The sequence below is a fragment of the Prunus dulcis genome, chromosome 1, assembly GCF_902201215.1.
Source record: "Prunus dulcis chromosome 1, ALMONDv2, whole genome shotgun sequence".
NCBI classification, from domain to species: domain Eukaryota; kingdom Viridiplantae; phylum Streptophyta; class Magnoliopsida; order Rosales; family Rosaceae; genus Prunus; species Prunus dulcis.
Genome location: NC_047650.1, coordinates 23,115,666 through 23,134,303, shown reverse-complemented (window position 1 = coordinate 23,134,303; position 18,638 = coordinate 23,115,666). Strand labels below are relative to the sequence as shown.

At 37.5% G+C, this 18,638-nt stretch overlaps 2 protein-coding genes across 6 annotated transcripts; one reads left to right on the top strand and one right to left on the bottom strand.

Annotated features, from left to right (window-relative positions):
* The first annotated feature begins 2,243 nt into the window (after positions 1 to 2,243).
* LOC117615676 (ubiquitin-like-specific protease 1D) lies at positions 2,244 to 8,192 on the top strand. Of its 5 annotated transcripts, none has more exons than XM_034344801.1 (14): positions 2,247 to 2,882; positions 3,267 to 3,318; positions 3,449 to 3,516; positions 3,602 to 3,867; positions 3,986 to 4,025; positions 4,259 to 4,338; positions 4,436 to 4,468; positions 4,573 to 4,665; positions 4,922 to 5,024; positions 5,443 to 5,540; positions 6,583 to 6,705; positions 6,825 to 6,939; positions 7,454 to 7,561; positions 7,708 to 8,192. In XM_034344801.1, the coding sequence occupies exons 1-14, from the start codon at positions 2,529 to 2,531 to the stop codon at positions 7,849 to 7,851; spliced, it is 1,677 nt and encodes a 558-aa protein (XP_034200692.1). In that variant the 5' UTR covers positions 2,247 to 2,528; the 3' UTR covers positions 7,852 to 8,192. The 5 variants fall into 5 exon arrangements, with proteins under 5 accessions (XP_034200694.1, XP_034200693.1, XP_034200696.1 ...); XM_034344800.1 differs by having other exon boundaries at positions 2,248 to 2,882; positions 4,570 to 4,665; XM_034344803.1 differs by lacking the exon at positions 6,583 to 6,705 and having other exon boundaries at positions 2,244 to 2,882; positions 4,932 to 5,024; positions 6,773 to 6,939.
* A 344-nt stretch (positions 8,193 to 8,536) lies between these two features.
* On the bottom strand, positions 8,537 to 11,490 carry LOC117616679 (serine/threonine-protein kinase STY13-like). Its single transcript, XM_034346071.1, has 7 exons — positions 11,473 to 11,490; positions 10,455 to 10,758; positions 10,206 to 10,324; positions 9,943 to 10,091; positions 9,413 to 9,587; positions 8,811 to 8,945; positions 8,537 to 8,719 (listed from the first exon to the last, which is right to left on the bottom strand). Exons 1-7 carry the CDS (start codon positions 11,488 to 11,490, stop codon positions 8,537 to 8,539), a joined length of 1,083 nt encoding a protein of 360 aa, XP_034201962.1.
* Positions 11,491 to 18,638: the final 7,148 nt, after the last annotated feature.

The window sequence follows — 18,638 nt, the reverse complement described above, 5'->3', positions numbered from 1 at the left end:
TCTCTCTCTTCAGATCTTCTCCCTCACGTCGTCTCTCTCGCATCGTCTCCCTCAACTGCTTCACGTCGTCCCCTCTATTGTCTCTCATCTCTTCTGATTTTTTTTTTCTTTCTAAAATTGATTTCTCTGTTCTTTTTCTTTTCGATTTTTTGTTAAATATTAAGTGTTGTGGTTTTTTGGGTTTGATTTATTTTGATATCTTTTTTTTTTTTTAAAAATAAAAACATTCATTCATCTTTCTGTTTCCCGGAATTGAAGATCTGGGTTAGATGTTGAGTGCATTTTATTTTATTTATTTTTCACTTAATTTTTAGCATTTGTGATGATTTAAGAGAACTTGTGTAAAATTGGTGTATTGGGTTTTTTTTAGGGACTAATGGTTTTTGATGGTTGAAGGTTTGAGTCTGATCCTTTATGCCTTGTGATCGATCAACTGGAATTTAAGAAGTGGGTGTTTATGATTTTTGTATGCAAACCCCAATTAATCATAAAAAATAATAATAATAAAAATTTGTTATGTTTTGTGAATTTGAGAAGTGGTTGATTAAGGGCTAGTTTGGCATTGTTGTGCTTTTAAAAAAAATTGCTTCTGCTGTGCTGCGAAAATAATCAGCTGTGAAAAAAAAAAAAAAGGCATTTGGTAAATTGTATTTAAAAAAGTGCTGTGAATAGTCAAAGTGTTTGGTAAAATTTTATCAAAAGTGCTTTAAGTATGTATAATGACTAATAATAACATGATAGAGAAATAATGACCCTTTTTTTTTTTTTTTTTTCAAAAAGGAAATCAACTTCTCTACATATACTTATCATTTTTTTTTGCCAAAAAGTTCAGATTAAATCAAATTTAAAAGTCAGATAATTTAAATAAATAAATAAAACCCAACTCTCTCTCAAAAAATTTAAATAAAAATAAAAATTCAAGACGATCTGGTTTGAGTTCCACAACTCTCTATTTGCCCTGTGCATGTGAATAACGGGAAGATTGGATTTTGTTTTGCTGGGGAAGGTTAGGGTTGGATTTTCCTTTGCTGGAGATGACGAGATGGGGAAGCTGGGGATTGGATTTTTTGTGGTTGGAGTGAGGAAGAAGAAGAATTGATCTGCACAGAGAGAGGAAGAAGAACCCCACCCAACCTCGATATCACCACACCCAACCCCTTCCTCCATGCCAGCCTCACACGACGAACCCCACCCAACCCAACCACCACCCTTGTTCATGTTTTCTTCTATGCACCTGTGCAGTGAGGAAGAAGAAGACAGAAGAATTGAAGTTTTCTCAGATCCCAAATCTAGGGTTTTTCAATCAAATTCAAATTTTTTTGCAGCTCGTTTGTGTTTTCTGTTAAATCAAAAGTGTGCGGTGATGAGACTAATTGTGGACTAGAGTTTATGATATGGGTTCTTCTCCCAAAAGTTTGATCTATAAAGGAAGAAGAAGAATTGGTTTGCAGTGAGAAGAAGGAAAAAGAAGACAGTGCAGAATGGGAGGGATAAGGGTTGTCATTTTGGAAAAGTCGTGAGGGCATTATGGGAAAAATGAAAATTTCAGACCGATTGGCTTTTTTAAAAGCAGCTTCTCAAAGCTGGGTCCAAGCTGCTTTGAGAAACTGCTGTGGATGACCCCAGTTTTTAAAAGAAGCTGGCTTTATTTGGTTTACCAAACACTTTCACTTGCAAAACTTTTTTTTTAAAAGCCGCTTATTTTTTAATCACGACAATCCCAAACGCTACCTAAATCTTCTCATATGCAGATGGATAGAAATTGTAAGGCTATCTAGCAACTTGGGGATATTCTGATTGCATTTCTGGGTAGTTTGGTTTGTTCAACGTGAAGATCTTTCAAATCTGGTTTCCCATCCAAATTTTGCATCATATGAAATTTTTTTTTTTTAAATGTGGTTTTTAGTTTGTATTTTCTTTGATTTGAAGAAAGATGTTGAAGAAAAAAAAGAGGAAACACTGAGGCAAAAAGTTCGAATTTTGCATCTGATTATTGTTAATCAAAATAATAATAAAAAAAATTTGATTTATTTAAAAAAAAAACTTAAGTCTGTTGTTTGGTGCAAAAATGAATATGGCTGGACTCAAAGCCTAGTCAGTCCAAGTTAGCCCAATTCAATGTTTCAAAGCCCATCCTAAACCAGTCCAATCCAGCCCACCAAACAAGGCTTTAGGGTTTAGCAGGCAGGACTAGAATTTAGGCCATTTTAATTCCCAGATGACCTGGACCAGAAGGGGCAAAACTCAAACTTCGTGTCGTGAAAATAAAAATGATGAAGACGAACCCAATTTTGGGGTGATGATAAAGATGAAACAGAAACGCATAAATGGTGTGTCATCCTCTGTGTGCCGCTTGACCTCAATATTACAAAAGACGAAAAAGAACAAGACTTTACTGACTTAACAGTACCAAATACGAGAGAGAGATAGAGAGAGGGAGGCAGTGAGTTTGTGAGAGAATCACAATCAGAGAGAGAGAGAGAGTGAGTTTCAGAGAGCCCTCATTTTTGGGCCTTCACATTCCATGCATGGAAGAAGAGAAGGGTAAGAAGGGGGGGATTGATATTGACTGGAACAACGTCTTGGACTCTCGCGATGACCATTGCGACCCACTGGAGAGAGTGGCCGTGCCGGAGTCCAAGCCAACGACCTTCACTGCCGACGAGCCACCTAAGCAGTCTGGAATGGGTGACGATCAGCAGCGAGATCGTTTATACGAGGACATGCCCGATTCCGAGCTCGATGATTCGATTCGTCGGAACAAGCTTACTCAGCAGAAGATGGCCCACAGATTGCCTGACAAAGGCGAAAAGCTCCAAATTGCTCTTAAGCGAATGGTGGACGAATGGGAGCGACGAAGGAAACTAAGACGGGAGGGGACGGTGCGTTTTGGGTTGCTTAGACTTTGATTCTTCTGCTTTGCTTGCTTTTTGTGTAGAGTTTAAAGATTTTTGGCTGGCCGTACCTTATGTTCTGTTTGGTTTCCCAGAAATGGAGGAAAAATTGAGCGGAAAGTTTTAATTTTGGGTTTATTTTTTGGCTGCTGGTTTGTGCCGGTACTCACTAAATTAAGATGATACCTTTGCAAAGGTTTATGGGCTGAGTTTTGTCATTGTAAGAGACTGATGCTTTTTTGATTACTTCGTAGTATTGGAGCCTCATTTGTGGTTTTATATCAATTCTGCTTCACGGTAATCAGAGTTCTCAATGTTCATGTAAAGTATTTATCAAACTGGGTTCTGACTCCACTCGTTTTCATTGAATAGGGTACTGGTAAGTGGGAGAAGCCCACACAAGCCGTGATCTCTAGAAATATAGGTAAGGTCATTCATGGATATCTTCTTTTAACTAGAATTATACGTTGCATTTAATTTGCTACTGTTGTATTGCAAATCTCATTATATGTTTTTCAGAACTCCTGTTTAAGAAACCTTAATGTGACTTTTAGGTGCTTCTATTGGCTCCAGCGAGGAGGCTTCATTCGTTTCCCTTTTTAAACGAAAGCTGGAAGAAAATGTAATGAGCTCCGTTTAGCTTTATAGTTTTTTAAGTGGCCTCTAAAGTTGGAATACAATCACTTCATTCTTAATCTATTATGCAGTCAGATTCTAGGACAGCCAGTGAATATCATGGAGAATCATCTTTACATCCCTGTAACCGGCAGAACATGAAAAACAATGGAGAGTTATTGCAAAAGGGAGGACATAAAGGTCGTTCTTCATCAAGATTTTTGCGTCGTCAATGCCCTAACAATTTCTATCATAAAAGAGATAAATGCTCTCTTTCAAATGGTGATCATAAAGGCATGGATTCTTCCCCTTATCCACTTCGCCATTGTGGGGAGAACATGTCTAGTTGTGCCACAAGGTAACATTCCTATATGCTTCTTTTAGCAGGCTTGAATAGCTAATGACTAATACCCCTTTAGTTTGATAATTTGTATTTCTTAAATATATATAATTTTTTTTTTTTTTTTTTCTAACAGGAATGATGCTTCTCAAGTAAATGATTTGAGGCCTAGGAAGGTACAAGATCTTGTGTTATATTTCATTCTGCAATTTATCTCTTGTCACCTCCTTTTCAGTTGGAAACTACTGTTATTATTCAGAAGTTGTCTTGATGGGTGAAGTTTTTTCCCCAATTGGATGTATTTCGGTGTGATCAGTGGACCGTGTGTCCTGCCACAGGGTTTATCCTGTCACTTCCACAGTCTTTCTTCATTTAGTAATCAGATCCATAGTTTTCATGATTATAACAGGCTCAGAACGTTGTTGTTGTGGATGACGAGGAATCTCAGTCTATGGACACGACAGAGGAAGCAGAAGAACTTCCTGAATGGTATCTAGAATTTCAATTTTTTTTTCACCACGTTTCAGACTTAACCAATATGAAGTTATTATCAACAATAACCTGTCTACCTTGGCTCATTTTCCAGCATGAAAGAGACTAAGATCTACTACCCATCAAGGTACATAATTTCTTTGTGGATGATGCAAAGAAACCTCTTTGAATGTTGAGGATTTAGAGTACTATTGTTCATCCTGTGCTTCATTTATTTATTTTATTCAGAAGAGATCCAGAATCTGTAGAAATTTGTTATGCGGACATCAAGTGCCTTGATCCTGGATGCTACTTGACATCGACTATTATGAACTTCTACATCCGGTAAACTTAATTAGCACCATAAATGCCTATTTACTGGACAAAGTAATGGAAACGTATAATCCTTTCTTTAACGTTGAATTTGTTTTCCTCATTTAGTAATAGTACACATGTATCTCTTTTCCCATATCATATATGTGCTGTTGTAATATCTGAAGGCAATGTGTGGAGTAATTTCTCCTCTTGATAATGATTTCTCTGGATGTGTTTGGCACTATCAAGTTTAAATACTTACTCACTTGTGGGATCTTTTGACTAGATATCTACAGCAACAAGCATCCTCAAAGGACAGGGGAATATTCGACTGCCATTTCTTTAATACATTTTTTTACGAGAAGCTCAAAGAGGCTGTCGCATATAAGGTAATTGTTTATCTTGTTCTATCTTCTGTGGTTGATATTTCTTTTTTAAAAATTGGGGTAGTTGTTAGAACTTCAGAATCCTTTATATGTAAAAAAAAATGGTCGCCTATATGGCTGAGACTTTGTAAGTTCTAAGAGAGTAAGACAACTATTCTTACCATATTATCTCTTTCTAGTTTCATAAACAGTGGAACATATGTGGCATCGTTTGAGTTATGCACTTTTTGGCAGTGACATTTAAAAGTTATTCAAAGAAGAGCTTACCTTCTCTCTCTCTCTCTCTCTCTCTCTCTCTCTCTCTCTCTCTCTCTCTTTCTATTTTTTTTAAAATCACTTATTTGAACATTTTTTATGCAGTGGCTGCGTCATGCCCACTTTTCCCCTGCTTATTTTCTCTCATTTTCCTTGTACTATGTAGGGGAACGACAAGGATAAACTTTTTGGTAAGTTTAGAAGGTGGTGGAAGGGTGTTAATATATTCCAGAAGGCATATTTACTTATTCCGATTCATGAAGAGTAAGTCTCTCTCTCCCTCTCTCTCTTGTTACTCCTAAGAATATGTGCTTGTAGTTGTCAGATTGTGCATGGGTAGATAAACAGTGGCAGATGCCTACGGAAAAAACTTGTTAGAAAGCTCATACTAGAATAAAGTATTTGACATCTATATATGCTCAATTGCTTTTTCTTCAATTGTTACTCGATATAGTATGAGAGATGAAATGCTGGAAACTGTGTCTGGAATTTTTTTTAAATTCCAGCATGCATTTTCTTTATAAATACTTAGCATATCGTAGGTTATTACTTTCGTGGCCAGACTTGCAATTATACACAAGAAGCTTGTTTTAGATATATTTCTACTTGCCACTATCCGAACGATCCTCACAAGAATGTGGTACAAGCCATAATCTTGCAAGCAGATGAATAATATTGTATTAATTTTGGTAGGAGTAATCAGATTTAGGTCTCAGGCGTGGTTAGTTGACTTGACTGCATTGCCGAGGACTGATGATTTTTCATTTAGTTTCTACCAGTGTTGTATTAGGCCGGATATATACTGTGTCTAACTTTGGTGAGGCTGGATTGATGTGGGTGACTTTTGTCGGGTGATTGGTAACAAACACAAAATGAAGTTAGAAAGAGAAAACATTCGAGAAAAAAAGGACTTTTATAAATGAGTGGTTAAATATATTAATATTCATCAATTTTAAATGCTATGATAAACTGATTTGGTGACAATTAGCAATACCACTAGAAGAATAAAGGAGTTAGATATTGGATATTTGAACATTTTAGTATGCGACTGTTAATTGTTTATTTAAACTGTAAATATGCATTCACTATGTGTAATATGGACCTATTACATTTGCTACATATGCACTATATATGTGTTGTGTTGTTAGAGAAAGCTCATGCATTTTTTTCTTTAATTAAATGCGCAACATCAAAATTTTGTCGTGGAACTCTTTTTAATTATCATGGTATGCTTTCTGTGTCTCATAGCTCATACCTTCTTTGACTTAAATTATCAAACATTTGACTTTATTATGGCATTTGACAGTGTACATTGGAGTCTAGTGATTATTTGTATTCCTGACAAGGAAGAAGAATCTGGACCAATTGTACTTCATTTAGATTCCTTAGGAGTTCATTCTCCCAGATCAGTTTTTCAAAATATTAAAAGGTGAGACAAAAGATGCCCTTCCTGACTCATTGAGATATAATTTTATCATATATTTTCTGCCTGCTAGGTTATTTTCAATTAGTCATCACTGGTGGATTTGATACTGATGTGCTATGTAGCTATTTGAAAGAAGAATGGAACTATTTGGATCAAGAAGTCGCCGTTTCAGATATTCCTATTTCAGACAGTATATGGAACCAACTTCCCAATAAAATTGAAGAGAAAAAACTTGCGGTACATTTTGTCCTCACATGCTTCAAATTTAAATGTTAAGATGCCATTAATACTATTTTGAACTGTTTTTATGCCCCATATTTCATATCCAATTTGCATATAATTATCAGAATTGCCATGAAATGTGCCCTATTCTTACTCCACAGAAGACATATTCTTGAGTTTTGTTCCTCCAAATACTTCTGTTTCACTTTGTGTTTTCAACTTAATATGTTTGCATTAGAAGCCTTCTAGTTTTTGAACCAATTGAATCTGTTGACGTTGGATGACCGATATTTAGATTGTTTTCTGGTTTCTGTGTGCAGTCTACAAGTATATCTAATTTCTGACAAGTGTTGTGTTAAAATTGTATAACATCATGAAGCTCTTAGATATTTAGTGTGCCTTATAAGTTGAAATGGTTGGTAACTGTCGAATAGTAGCCAGCTATCACAAAACGAGGGGACTGTTGGGCTTGAATGCGTAGCCTTACTTGGTTGGTTTGAAGCTTACCTCTTTTGGTATCTCCTACCAGGTCCCCCAGCAGAGAAATGAGTATGATTGTGGTCTCTTTGTACTTTTCTTCATGGAGCGATTCATTGAAGAGGCTCCTCAAAGGCTGCAAAGGAAAAATTTAGCAATGGTACAGGGTTCTTGTGTTCTCAACCTCTCCTTCCTTCTTAAAAAGAAAAGCAATGATCTTAAACATGTTTTTTTTTTTTTTTTTTCTCTTTCCATATGGCTGTGTTTCTTATGACCTTTCCTTGATTAATTATTTTGAATTCTCAGTTTGGCAAGCGGTGGTTCAAACCTGAAGAGGCTTCGAGTTTGAGAATGAAAATCCGGAAGCTACTCATACAAGAATTTCGAGATGCACATCAGGTTAATTGCTCTAAAGAATCTTCTCCACAGTCTGGTGCTTCTGAAGAATGAATTGGTAAATGGATCCTGACTGAATCTGGTGCAAAAGTGGCAACCAATGCTGCATTAAATCAGGTGTTCATCCATGTATAGCTCAAACAGCTGTGTAAATGATCTTTTGAGTTTAGAATTGTATAGCCTGGAAAATTGGTTTTAAATGCCATTTTAACGAGGGGGAGGATACCAGTTTTGCCCAGGACAAGGCGTACATCTTAGTCATTTACGTTACTGACCATTCTTGGTGAGTTAGCATGATGCTTCATCAACTGTATAGTAGGAAAGAAAATTAGAGCTAAAAGTCATGGTGGACAGAGCGAAGCTGTCTTTTTGAAGTGATTTCTGCCGTTTACTTAGTTATAATCTCTCTTTTAGTGTGTTTTTGTCCTTGTTCTGTCTTTCATTTTCACTTCACTTTAATTTTCACTTGCGTTTTTCTGATGAAACTTAAATGATAAACATTTTCAATCAATTTTTGTCATTTTTTTTGGGGATCAAACTGAAATCAGCTTCATTGACTGCTTAAAATACATCCAGCACAATCAGAGGACTAGAGGAGTAAATTAGTGGCCTCGTTAAAACCTTGCCATAAAAAACCTCCTGAAGGAGGAAAATCCGGTCAAGGAAAGAGTACCACACTCCTTTCTTTTGTCATTTAATTCAGCTATCTCAACTTAAATAATACGTTGAAATGAGTCTGTTAGCGTCTTGAGCCGAAGCAGCTGAAGCAACCCGAAGGAACACTGTTTGACGTGTTAATTGCCTCTAGCATGGAAACAACCTCCTCCATTTCTGGCCTTCTCTTGGGTTCTCCATCCCAGCACTGTTTCATCACCTTGGCTAGAGAGCTTGGGCATTGCTTGGGTATCTCTGGCCTCAAATTCTGAAGCAACACAAAAGTACAAAAATAATAAGTTTGGGGTCATTCAGACTAAATTATAAAAGAAAGAAAGATGGAAAGAGAAATGACACACTTTATAAACAACAGCCGAAGTCAATTCGGAGAATGTGATGTTAGGGTAGGGCATATCGCAGCAATACATCTCCCACAAGCAAATCCCGAAGCTATAAACGTCGCATTTTCTGTTGTAGGGTTTACATTCCAAGACCTGCATCATCATCACCATATCATCCAATCAGAACTTTTGGTATTGATCAGAATGCTGCAATTAATATATAATTCAAAGTCTAGGGCAAGCCTTTAAAATCTAAGTAGATAAAAAAGAAGGGAGATTCACTATTATCTCAAATATATGAGCCCAAATTATTAAAAAACCCTATATGAAATGGACTTTAGAAACACACCTAAAAACCCATTTACAACATAACAAAAAAACATTTAACTTATTTTAAATTACAAAACTACCATTGATTTCTTAAAACAAACCCAGCCCCAAAACCAAATAAAAAAGCCCAAAACACTCAATATGGCATCAAAATAATTTAATAATCAAAACTAAATTCAATATGGTCAGCTTTCATTTTTTGGGTTTTTTTGTGTTTATTTATAGAAATTAAATGGTGTAGGGTTTATTTATAATTTTTGTGCTAAGAATGGATATATGACTAAATATACCTCAGGGGCCATGTATCTGGGAGTTCCCGTGTAGCCTGTCATCTCTGCTAAATTTGAAGCCTCCAGACGAGCAACTCCAAAGTCTGCTATCTTCACCCTACCATCCTTATCAAGAAGCACATTTTCCGTTTTCACGTCTCTATGAACAATGTTCTTGGAGTGCAAAAAACTCAATCTGCATGCAAACACATGCATATATCATTAGTAATAGTACAGTCCCGATCTCTTGGACCACATGAGTCCAAGAAATTGTGGTTACCCACCGTTGGATATTAATCCAATAGTTCAAAAAAGTTTTTTAAAATGAGTGCAAGAATGAGTAAACCGTTGAATTTACATCCAGCGGTGAGTGACCACAAATCTCTTGGACCCCTGTAGTCCAAGAGATCAGGACTGAGTAATAGTATACTTGCATATATAATATATGTTGAAAAATATATGGTATAAACGTATGTAGTATTACACTATTACTTAGGTGCAGGGAGAGAAATCAACAAAGACAAATAACATATGTAGGAAAAGAGAGATACCCTTTAGCAAGATCAACTGCCAGACAGTTAACTGTCTTGAGAGACAACTTCTTTTTCCGGTGCTGGATGAGGAAGGCTTTTAAAGTTCCTCCAGAAAGATACTCAGTAATGACAGAGGCATAGTCGGTATCTGTTGTGGCTCCAATACACTAATCACCAAGAAAATTAAAGAAACATAATTAATAACAAACAAAGATAAAAATATTAGTTTGACGGTGGACAGAAGAACGAAAAGCAAAAACAAATAACCATTGTCGTAGTACCTTAGTAATGTTAGGATGATCAAGCTTATGCCAAATAGAAACCTCCTGCCTAAAATCTTTCTTCAAAGAAGCTATTTCAGATTTTGTTCGGCCGTCTTCTCCCCACTCCATCACTTTCACTGTATAATCAAGAAAGAAAAAAAAAAAAAAAAGATACACCGTCAATGAAGTTTGACAAAATTATGCACACACATAGACATATATATACACATGAATTTGCGCATGTAAACATAGATATAATTACCGTACCTGCAACTTCTTGTCCATCATAGATGCCTTTATGCACAGACCCGAAGCCTCCACGGGCAAAAACTTGTTTCACGACAAGTTTCTCTCGAATGATCATTTGCCATTCTTCTTGAGGAGCTTCTTTGGTCCCCATGGCTCTCATGTTGATGACTTTGTTGCTTTCTTCGTCATGCAACTCTTTCTTCTTCTTCATAGAGTACAGTCGGTGGAGATTCTCTAACTTTTCGTCCAAACTTTTCACGTCAATCTTGGGTGCCAAAGCCATTTCTTTAGTATGAGAGTTGAAGAAATGGACGACTGCTTTCTTTCACCTAGCATTAGAACAATTTATTTATTTATTTAGACCCCAAAATATCAAAATGGTTTATCATATTTTTGTTCGGCCCACCAACGATGCGGTGCAAAAGTAAAATTTATTCATTATTTAAGAAGATAATCCTACCCTAAATTTACAAAATTAAATAGATTAAGCATCAAATGTTGTATATCTTTTTTCCATAAAAATAAAAAATAAAAAACGTAGATATACATCTTATTTTGTTAAAAGGAAAAAAAAAAAAATATAGTGAAACCATGCAACTGACGACATCTCTTGCACCCTTGGCTAAAGGCTTAAGCTTTGCTTCTCACAATCTAGTTGCTCCGCATACTCGCACCACACAGCAGAGTGACTCTGATATAATTATGTTACACTTCGGATTGGCTCTGTTGTAGCACAATATTGTCCGCTTTGGGCCCCCCATGCCCTCATAGTTTTATTTTTAGGAACTCACGAGCAACTTCCCAGTGGGTCACTCATTTTGGGATTGCTCTAGTCCAAACTCGCTTAACTTCGGAGTTCCTATGACTCTGAAGCCAGTGAACTCCCAAAAGGCCTCGTGCTAAATGGAGGTGGGCATGTACATATAAAACACATCACTCCCTCTTCGTTGGTCGATGTGGATGTTACATAGTCAGTGACGTTTGAGAAGATTAAAGATATAAAGCGTGCACATATCTATCTATAGAATATATATACCTTCAACTTGTTGGCCATCATAGATGCCTTTATCTACAGAACCGAAGCCTCCACAGGCAAAAACTTGTTTCACGACAAGTTTCTCTCAAATGATTTTCCAGTCTTCTTCTTCATAAACTTCTTTGGCTACCACGGCTCTCACGTTGATGACTTTATTTCTGCAACTCTTTCGTCTTCTTCATATAATACATTCTCTGGAGATTATCTAACTGTTCGTCCAAACATTTCAAGTCAATCTTGGCTGCCATTTTTGAGTTGATTAGAGGTTTTTGAATTTCTGGTGTGGTTTTGTATATATAGAGTTGAAGGCAACGAGGGTTTTGTTTTCGAATATGGTAATTCTTCTACTAGCACGCAGAGGTTGTTTTGCGATCTTTGATTCTCATATAGACAATCAAATACGTCTTCCTTAATTTCTGTTTCAGTCCTAGTCTCTTCCTGACACAGAGTGATTATAGAATACTACCGTAGTATGGCCACGTGGTACATCTTGTACGAGTGCTACTATTTCCACCCACCTATCCTATTTTCCCACCCACCTTATCTTAAAAAATTTAAAGACAAATTTATCCCTATGTAAAATGACTTATGAAACCCTAAAAATAAAACAAAATTTAAAAAGAAAATGTTATAAAGAAATGAAGCCCACATAGGTAAAACTAGATGGCAATTAGTCAAAAGATTGAGATAAAGCTAGAAGGTATTAGTCAAAAGATGGGATAATGATGTTGGGGAGAAATCATTATGTCTCCCTTAAAAGCCATTTGCTTTGCCTATAAATAGGCATTATATTTGCTTTGTAAAATAGGCATTATATTTGCTTGTAAACACATACGGAAGAAAGAAGAGAATAGAGGGAAGAAAGAAGAGAATAGAGTGAGAGTCAGAGAGAAGAGAAAGAGTGGAGTTTATCTGAGGAGAAATTCTGTCAGTGTAAACACCACAAAGAGAAATATAATTCCACTCCCAATATTACAGTGGTACTTCTCATCCTCTGATTATTCTAGTTTTATAACACGTTATCAGCACGATAGTCTCTCCTTTTATTTCTGAAATTTTTCCAACTCAACACTATATGGTTATTTCTCTGTCTCCTCTCTGTCATATGTCTACTCTCACTTTACTACTACAACGACATGCAAACTTTCTTTTTTGTGTTCTCACAATTTCTATGTTGTTTAATCCATGCTTGTTTAATTTACTTCTTTGTAACGTAATTTGTAATTTCTATGTTGTTTAATCCGTCCTGTTATTTTATGGTGGTGTAATTTTTTTTTTTACCCATCGCGTTGTAACACAAATTATTGTAATAAAATGATGGTGTGATCTTAAAACCCATCTATTATATCTTGAATAGTGGCGCAGTTATATTGCCCACAATATATGATATATTATGCACTTCATATATATTAGGTGGAGGTTTTTATCCCCACATTTATTTTATTTATGGTATGGTGTAGGTTTATTACCCATACGGCAATATTTATTTAAAGGTGTGGCGCGGGTTTATCGTCCACACAGCTGCCTTTACTTTTATTTAAAAAGTATGGAGCAGAATTAGTGCCCATACAAGCACATTTACTCTTACTTAAGGTATGATGTGGAATTAACCCTCATACTTTATGAATTTACTTTACCGCACATTTACTTTTATTAAAAGTATGATGTGGAATTAACCCTCATACTTTATGAATTTACTTTACCGCACATTTACTTTTATTTAAAGTATGATGTGGAATTAACCCTCATACTTTATGAATTTACTTTACCGCACATTTACTTTTATTTAAAGTATGATGTGGAATTAACCCTCATACTTTATAAATTTACTTTACCGCATATTTACTTTTATTTAAAGTATGGTGCGGAATTAACGTCCATACAACAAGCAATTTACTTTATGAATTTACTTTACCGCACATTTAATTTTATTTAAGGTATGGTGCGGGTTTATCGTCCATACCAGCAAATTCATAGCACTTTATTTTTATCATCAATTAATATACCTGAATAATGAGGGCCTGAAATTCCTATTAATAAGTGGCTTAATGTCCCAGATCTCGAGCCTAAAGTTTTGGATGGCAAATTTGGCAAAACTAGAGTTTGCTGCCTTGGACCTTTCCGGGGACAACTATTTATCATGGGTCCTGGATGCCAAAATTCATCTACGAGCCAATGGCCTCGGACAAACAATTGTAGATGAGAATGATGCTTCGCCTGAAGAGAATGCGAAGGCCATGATCTTTCTTCGCCGCCACATCCATGAAGCGCTGAAGAGCGAATATGTGGTGGTTGATGAACCGTTGGTTCTATGGAAAGCTCTAGGTGAAAGATACGATCACCAGAGGATGGTGACTCTCCCAAGAGCTAGATACGAATGGACTCACTTGAGATTTCAAGATTTCAAGTCAGTGTCCGAGTATAACTCTGCTATGCACAGAATTACCTCATTAATGAGGCTATGTGGGGAAAATATATCTGAGGAGGATATGCTCGAAAAAAACTCTGAGCACTTTTCATGCTTCAAATGTCCTCCTTCAGCAGCAATACAGACATAGCGGTTTCAAGAAGTACTCGGAACTTGTATCTTGCCTCTTGTTAGCTGAGCAGAATAATGAGCTCTTATTAAAGAATCACCAATCTCGCCCAACGGGCTCAGCACCACTTCCTAAAATAAATGCTGCATCTCAGGAAGTGAATGCCACTTCATCTCGTGGCAATATCCACAAACGTGGGCGATGGGGCAAGCGTGGCCACTGGCAAGGAAATAGAAAAAATCGTGGTGCTCGTTCAGAGGGTTTAGGTCCAAGGAGCGGTCCATCCACGAATGGCAAAAATGCATCCCGTAATAAGGGAAAGGCACAGATGAGCCATGTGCCTAGAAATGTTGAAAGCCCTTGTCACAGATGTGGTGCAAAGGGACATTGGGTGCGCCATGTCGTACGCCCAAGCATTTGGCGGATCTCTATCAAGCTTCACTTAAGAACAGGAAAGTGGAGATAAATTACATTGATCATGCTCCGCCAGCCACAGATGGCTCATCAGAAATATCACGTCAGCTAAACAAGACGCATCTAGATGTTTCTGATTTTGTTACTGAAAGAGGGAATGAAGCTTATGAGTCCGAATTAGATTAAATTCCTTAATGTACTATTTGTATTAGCTGAAGTGTTGTTTAAATTTCAATCCAATAAAAGTGGTAATGTTTTCTTCTTTATTGATTCAGCTTATTTTACTTATTTGAAGGCATGGATGTAAATTATGGATGCCCTCAAAACAAAGGCTATGGCAAAGATATTTGTCTCGCAGACAGCGCGACTACTCATACGATCCTTCAAGATCGGAAGTATTTCTCAAAATTAATGCTTACAAAAGCAAAGGTAACAACCATATCAGGTCCTGCAGATCTGATTGAAGGCTCAAGAATAGCCCAAATTATGTTACCAAATGGAACAATACTGTCCATTCCAGATGCTTTGTATTCATCTAACTCCAGAAGGAATCTGTTGAGTTTCAAAGATATACGTTTGAATGGCTACCATGTTGAAACAAAGAAAGAGGAAAACATGGAATATCTTTGCATTACCTCCAGTGATACCCAAAAGCGTATACTGGAGAAGCTTTGTGAGCTCTCATCAGGGTTGTATTATACAACCATACGGACAATTGAGGCACATAGTGTCATGGACCAAGAGTCCATTGACTCAAATGCTTTTAAGCTTTGGCATGACAGGTTGGGTCATCCTGGATCCACCATGATGCGCAAGATCATCACCAACTCTAAAGGACATCCCTTGTTGACTAAACACATTATGTTATCAAGTGACATCTTTTGCCAAGCTTGTTCACAAGGGAAGTTGGTGATCAGACCATCACAACCAAAGGTTGATGTTGAGTCTCCATCATTTTTGCAGAGAATTCAAGGGGACATTTGTGGACCTATTCATCCCCATGTGGACCATTTCGGTACTTTATGGTCTTGGTGGACGCATCTACCCGATGGTCACATGTTTGTCTTTTATCTACTCGGAATATGGCATTTGCTAGGCTTTTGGCTCAGATAATTAAATTACGAGCCCAATTCCCAGATTATCCCATTAAGTCAATCAGACTCGATAATGCTGGTGAATTTACATCTCAAACTTTTGATGACTACTGCATGTCACTAGGCATTGATATTGAACATCCTGTTCCCCATGTGCATACTCAAAATGGCTTGGCAGAAGCTTTAATTAAACGCCTTCAATTGATAGCACGCACTTTGCTAATGAAAACAAAGTTGCCAATTTCTGCTTGGGGATATGCCATTTTACATGCAGCATCACTTGTGCGATTGAGGCCCGTCGCCAACAATCAATATTCTCCAATACAACTCGTATTGGGGAATCAACCAAACATTTCACATTTAAGAATTTTTGGGTGTGCGGTATATGTGCCCATTGCACCACCGCAACGTACTAAGATGGGCCCTCAACGCAGATTGGGAATTTATGTTGGTTTTGATTCACCATCTATCATCAAATACTTGGAACCCCTGACGGGTGATATTTTTACCGCACGATTTGCGGATTGTGATTTTGATGAGACAATCTTCCCACCATTAGGGGAGAAAAATCTGTGTCTAAAGAACAAGGCAAACTCATTCCTGAAAAACGACATGAATTATCATGGAATGTATCCACATTGTCTCATCTCGATCCTCATACTGCTCAATGCGAAAACGAAGTGAGAAGGATCGTTCACCTCCAAAGTATTGCAAATCAGATGCCAGATGCATTTAATGATGCAGCAAAGGTGACGAAATCTCATATCCCAGCTGCAAATGCACCCGCACGGATTGATGTCCATAATGGACAAAGCAATGTGCCAGCAAATGGTTCATCTGCTGCACGCCTAAAACGTGGCAGACCACTAGGCTCAAAGGATTCAGTTCCTCGAAAGAGGAAGTTGATGGACAAAATGAATCCAAATGAAATAAATAGAGAGCCCACAATTCATAATTCAAATGCCCCCAAAGAGGGACAGGTACTTCCTGAAAAGGAAAACGTCATTGGTGAGACAAGTGCCCCTGGAGTGGCAACTGTACCTGAAAGTCAAGAAATCTCCATAAATTATACGTCCACTGATGAATTGTGGAGTAGAAATGAGATGATCATCGATGATATATTTGCATTCTCAGTGGCTGCTGAGATCATAAAAGATGATGATATTGAGCCGTGCTCTATTAATGAATGTACACAGAGGCAAGATTGGCCTAAGTGGAAAGATGCAATCCAGGCAGAATTAAATTCTTTGGAAAAAAAGGAGTGTTTTTGGACATATTGTTCCAACTCCACCCAATGTGAACCCTGTAGGTTACAAGTGGGTATTTACAAGAAAGCGCAATGAGAAAAATGAGATCTCAAGGTATAAAGCGCGACTCGTTGCGCAAGGTTTTTCACAAAGGCCTGGAATTGATTATGTGGAAACGTACTCTCCAGTAATGGACACAATTACATTCCGTTACTTAATAAGTTTGGCGGTTTCAGAAAAACTTGAAATGAGACTCATGGATGTCATTACCGCATATTTGTATGGAGAATTGGATACAGATATATACATGAAAGTTCCAGAAGGATTCAAGCTGCCTGAAGCAGCCAAAAATAAACCACGGGGCATGTTCTCAGTTAAATTGAGAAGATCATTATATGGGCTAAAACAATCTGGACGAATGTGGTACAATCGTCTCAGTAAGTATTTATGAAGGAAGGATACACAAATGATCCTATTTGCCCATGTGTGTTTATTAAGAAATCAGAGTCTGGATTTGCGATAGTGGCAGTATATGTCGACGACATGAATCTAATTGGAACTTCAAAAGACTGCTGATTATCTCAAACGTGAGTTTGAGATGAAAGACCTTGGAAAGACAAAATATTGTCTTGGCTTGCAGATTGAGCACAGTGCTAATGGAATTTTGGTGCATCAATCAACTTATACTGAAAAAGTATTGAAACGGTTTGGCATGGATAAAGCCCATCCACTTAGCACTCCAATGGTCGTTCGGTCGCTTGACACTAAGAAAGACCCATATCGTCCAAAAGGGGATGATGAAATGGTCCTTGGTCCAGAAGTACCATATCTTAGTGCAATAGGTGCTTTATTGTACCTAGCACAATGTACCAGACCAGACATATCATTTTCAGTAAATCTGTTAGCAAGGTACAGTTCTGCTCCAACAAGGCGACATTGGACCGGCATCAAACATGTTCTACGATACCTTCGTGGGACAACAGACATGGGGTTATTCTATTCCAGTGAATCGACCAACGCCCAGAGTATTGTTGGTTATGCTGATGCAGGATATCTCTCTGATCCACATCAAGGACGATCACAGACTGGGTATGTATTTACATGTGGAGGAACTGCAATCTCATGGCGCTCAACGAAACAAACATTAGTGGCCACATCTTCCAATCACTCAGAAATACTTGCCCTCCATGAAGCCAGTCGTGAATGCGTTTGGTTAAGGTCGGTGATCCATCACATCCGAAGCACATGTGCCCTACCCTCAGCAACAGACACTCCAACAATCTTGAATGAGGACAATGCAGCTTGTATTGCTCAGATCACAGGAGGGTATATCAAGGGTGACAGGACCAAGCACATATCACCAAAGTTTTTCTATACACATGAGCTCCAGAAGAGTCAAGAAATCAAAGTCAGACAAATCCGCTCAAGCGATAACCTGGCAGATCTCTTCACTAAATCATTGCCGAAATGTACATTCCAAAAGTTAGTGCATGGCATCGGATTACGACAACTCTGCAAGCAATCAAGTTGGAGCATGCAAAATCAGGGGGAGCATTCAAGAGTCCTCTAACACAGGACATATGCACGTTGTACTCTTTTTCCTTCGACTAGGGTTTTTTCCCACCGGGTTTTTCCTAGCAAGGTTTTAACGAGGCAACATGAGTGCATTACCCTTATGTCCCAAATAAAGTTGTACTCTTTTTCCTTCGCTTAGGTTTTTTCCCACTGGGTTTTTCCAAGCAAGGTTTTAATGAGGCAACCAATCTAGGGACATGTGGTCTTCAAGGGGGAGTGTTATAAAGAAATGAAGCCCACATAGATAAAACTAGATGGCAATTAGTCAAAAGATGAAGATAAAGCTAGAAGGTATTAGT

What these genes read in the sequence shown, in the direction of transcription:
- LOC117615676 (XM_034344800.1), top strand. Translation starts at nt 2,529, where the DNA reads ATGGAAGAAGAGAAGGGTAAGAAGGGGGGGATTGATATTGACTGGAAC. An exon ending in ATGTCTAGTTGTGCCACAAG is followed by an intron (nt 3,868 to 3,985) that starts GTAACATTCCTA and finishes TTTTTCTAACAG; the next exon opens with GAATGATGCTTCTCAAGTAA. An exon ending in AAGATCTACTACCCATCAAG is followed by an intron (nt 4,469 to 4,569) that starts GTACATAATTTC and finishes TATTTTATTCAG; the next exon opens with AAGAGATCCAGAATCTGTAG.
- LOC117616679 (XM_034346071.1), bottom strand. An exon ending in ATCATCCTAACATTACTAAG is followed by an intron (nt 10,092 to 10,205) that starts GTACTACGACAA and finishes CTTGGTGATTAG; the next exon opens with TGTATTGGAGCCACAACAGA. An exon ending in CTTCGGCTGTTGTTTATAAA is followed by an intron (nt 8,720 to 8,810) that starts GTGTGTCATTTC and finishes GTGTTGCTTCAG; the next exon opens with AATTTGAGGCCAGAGATACC.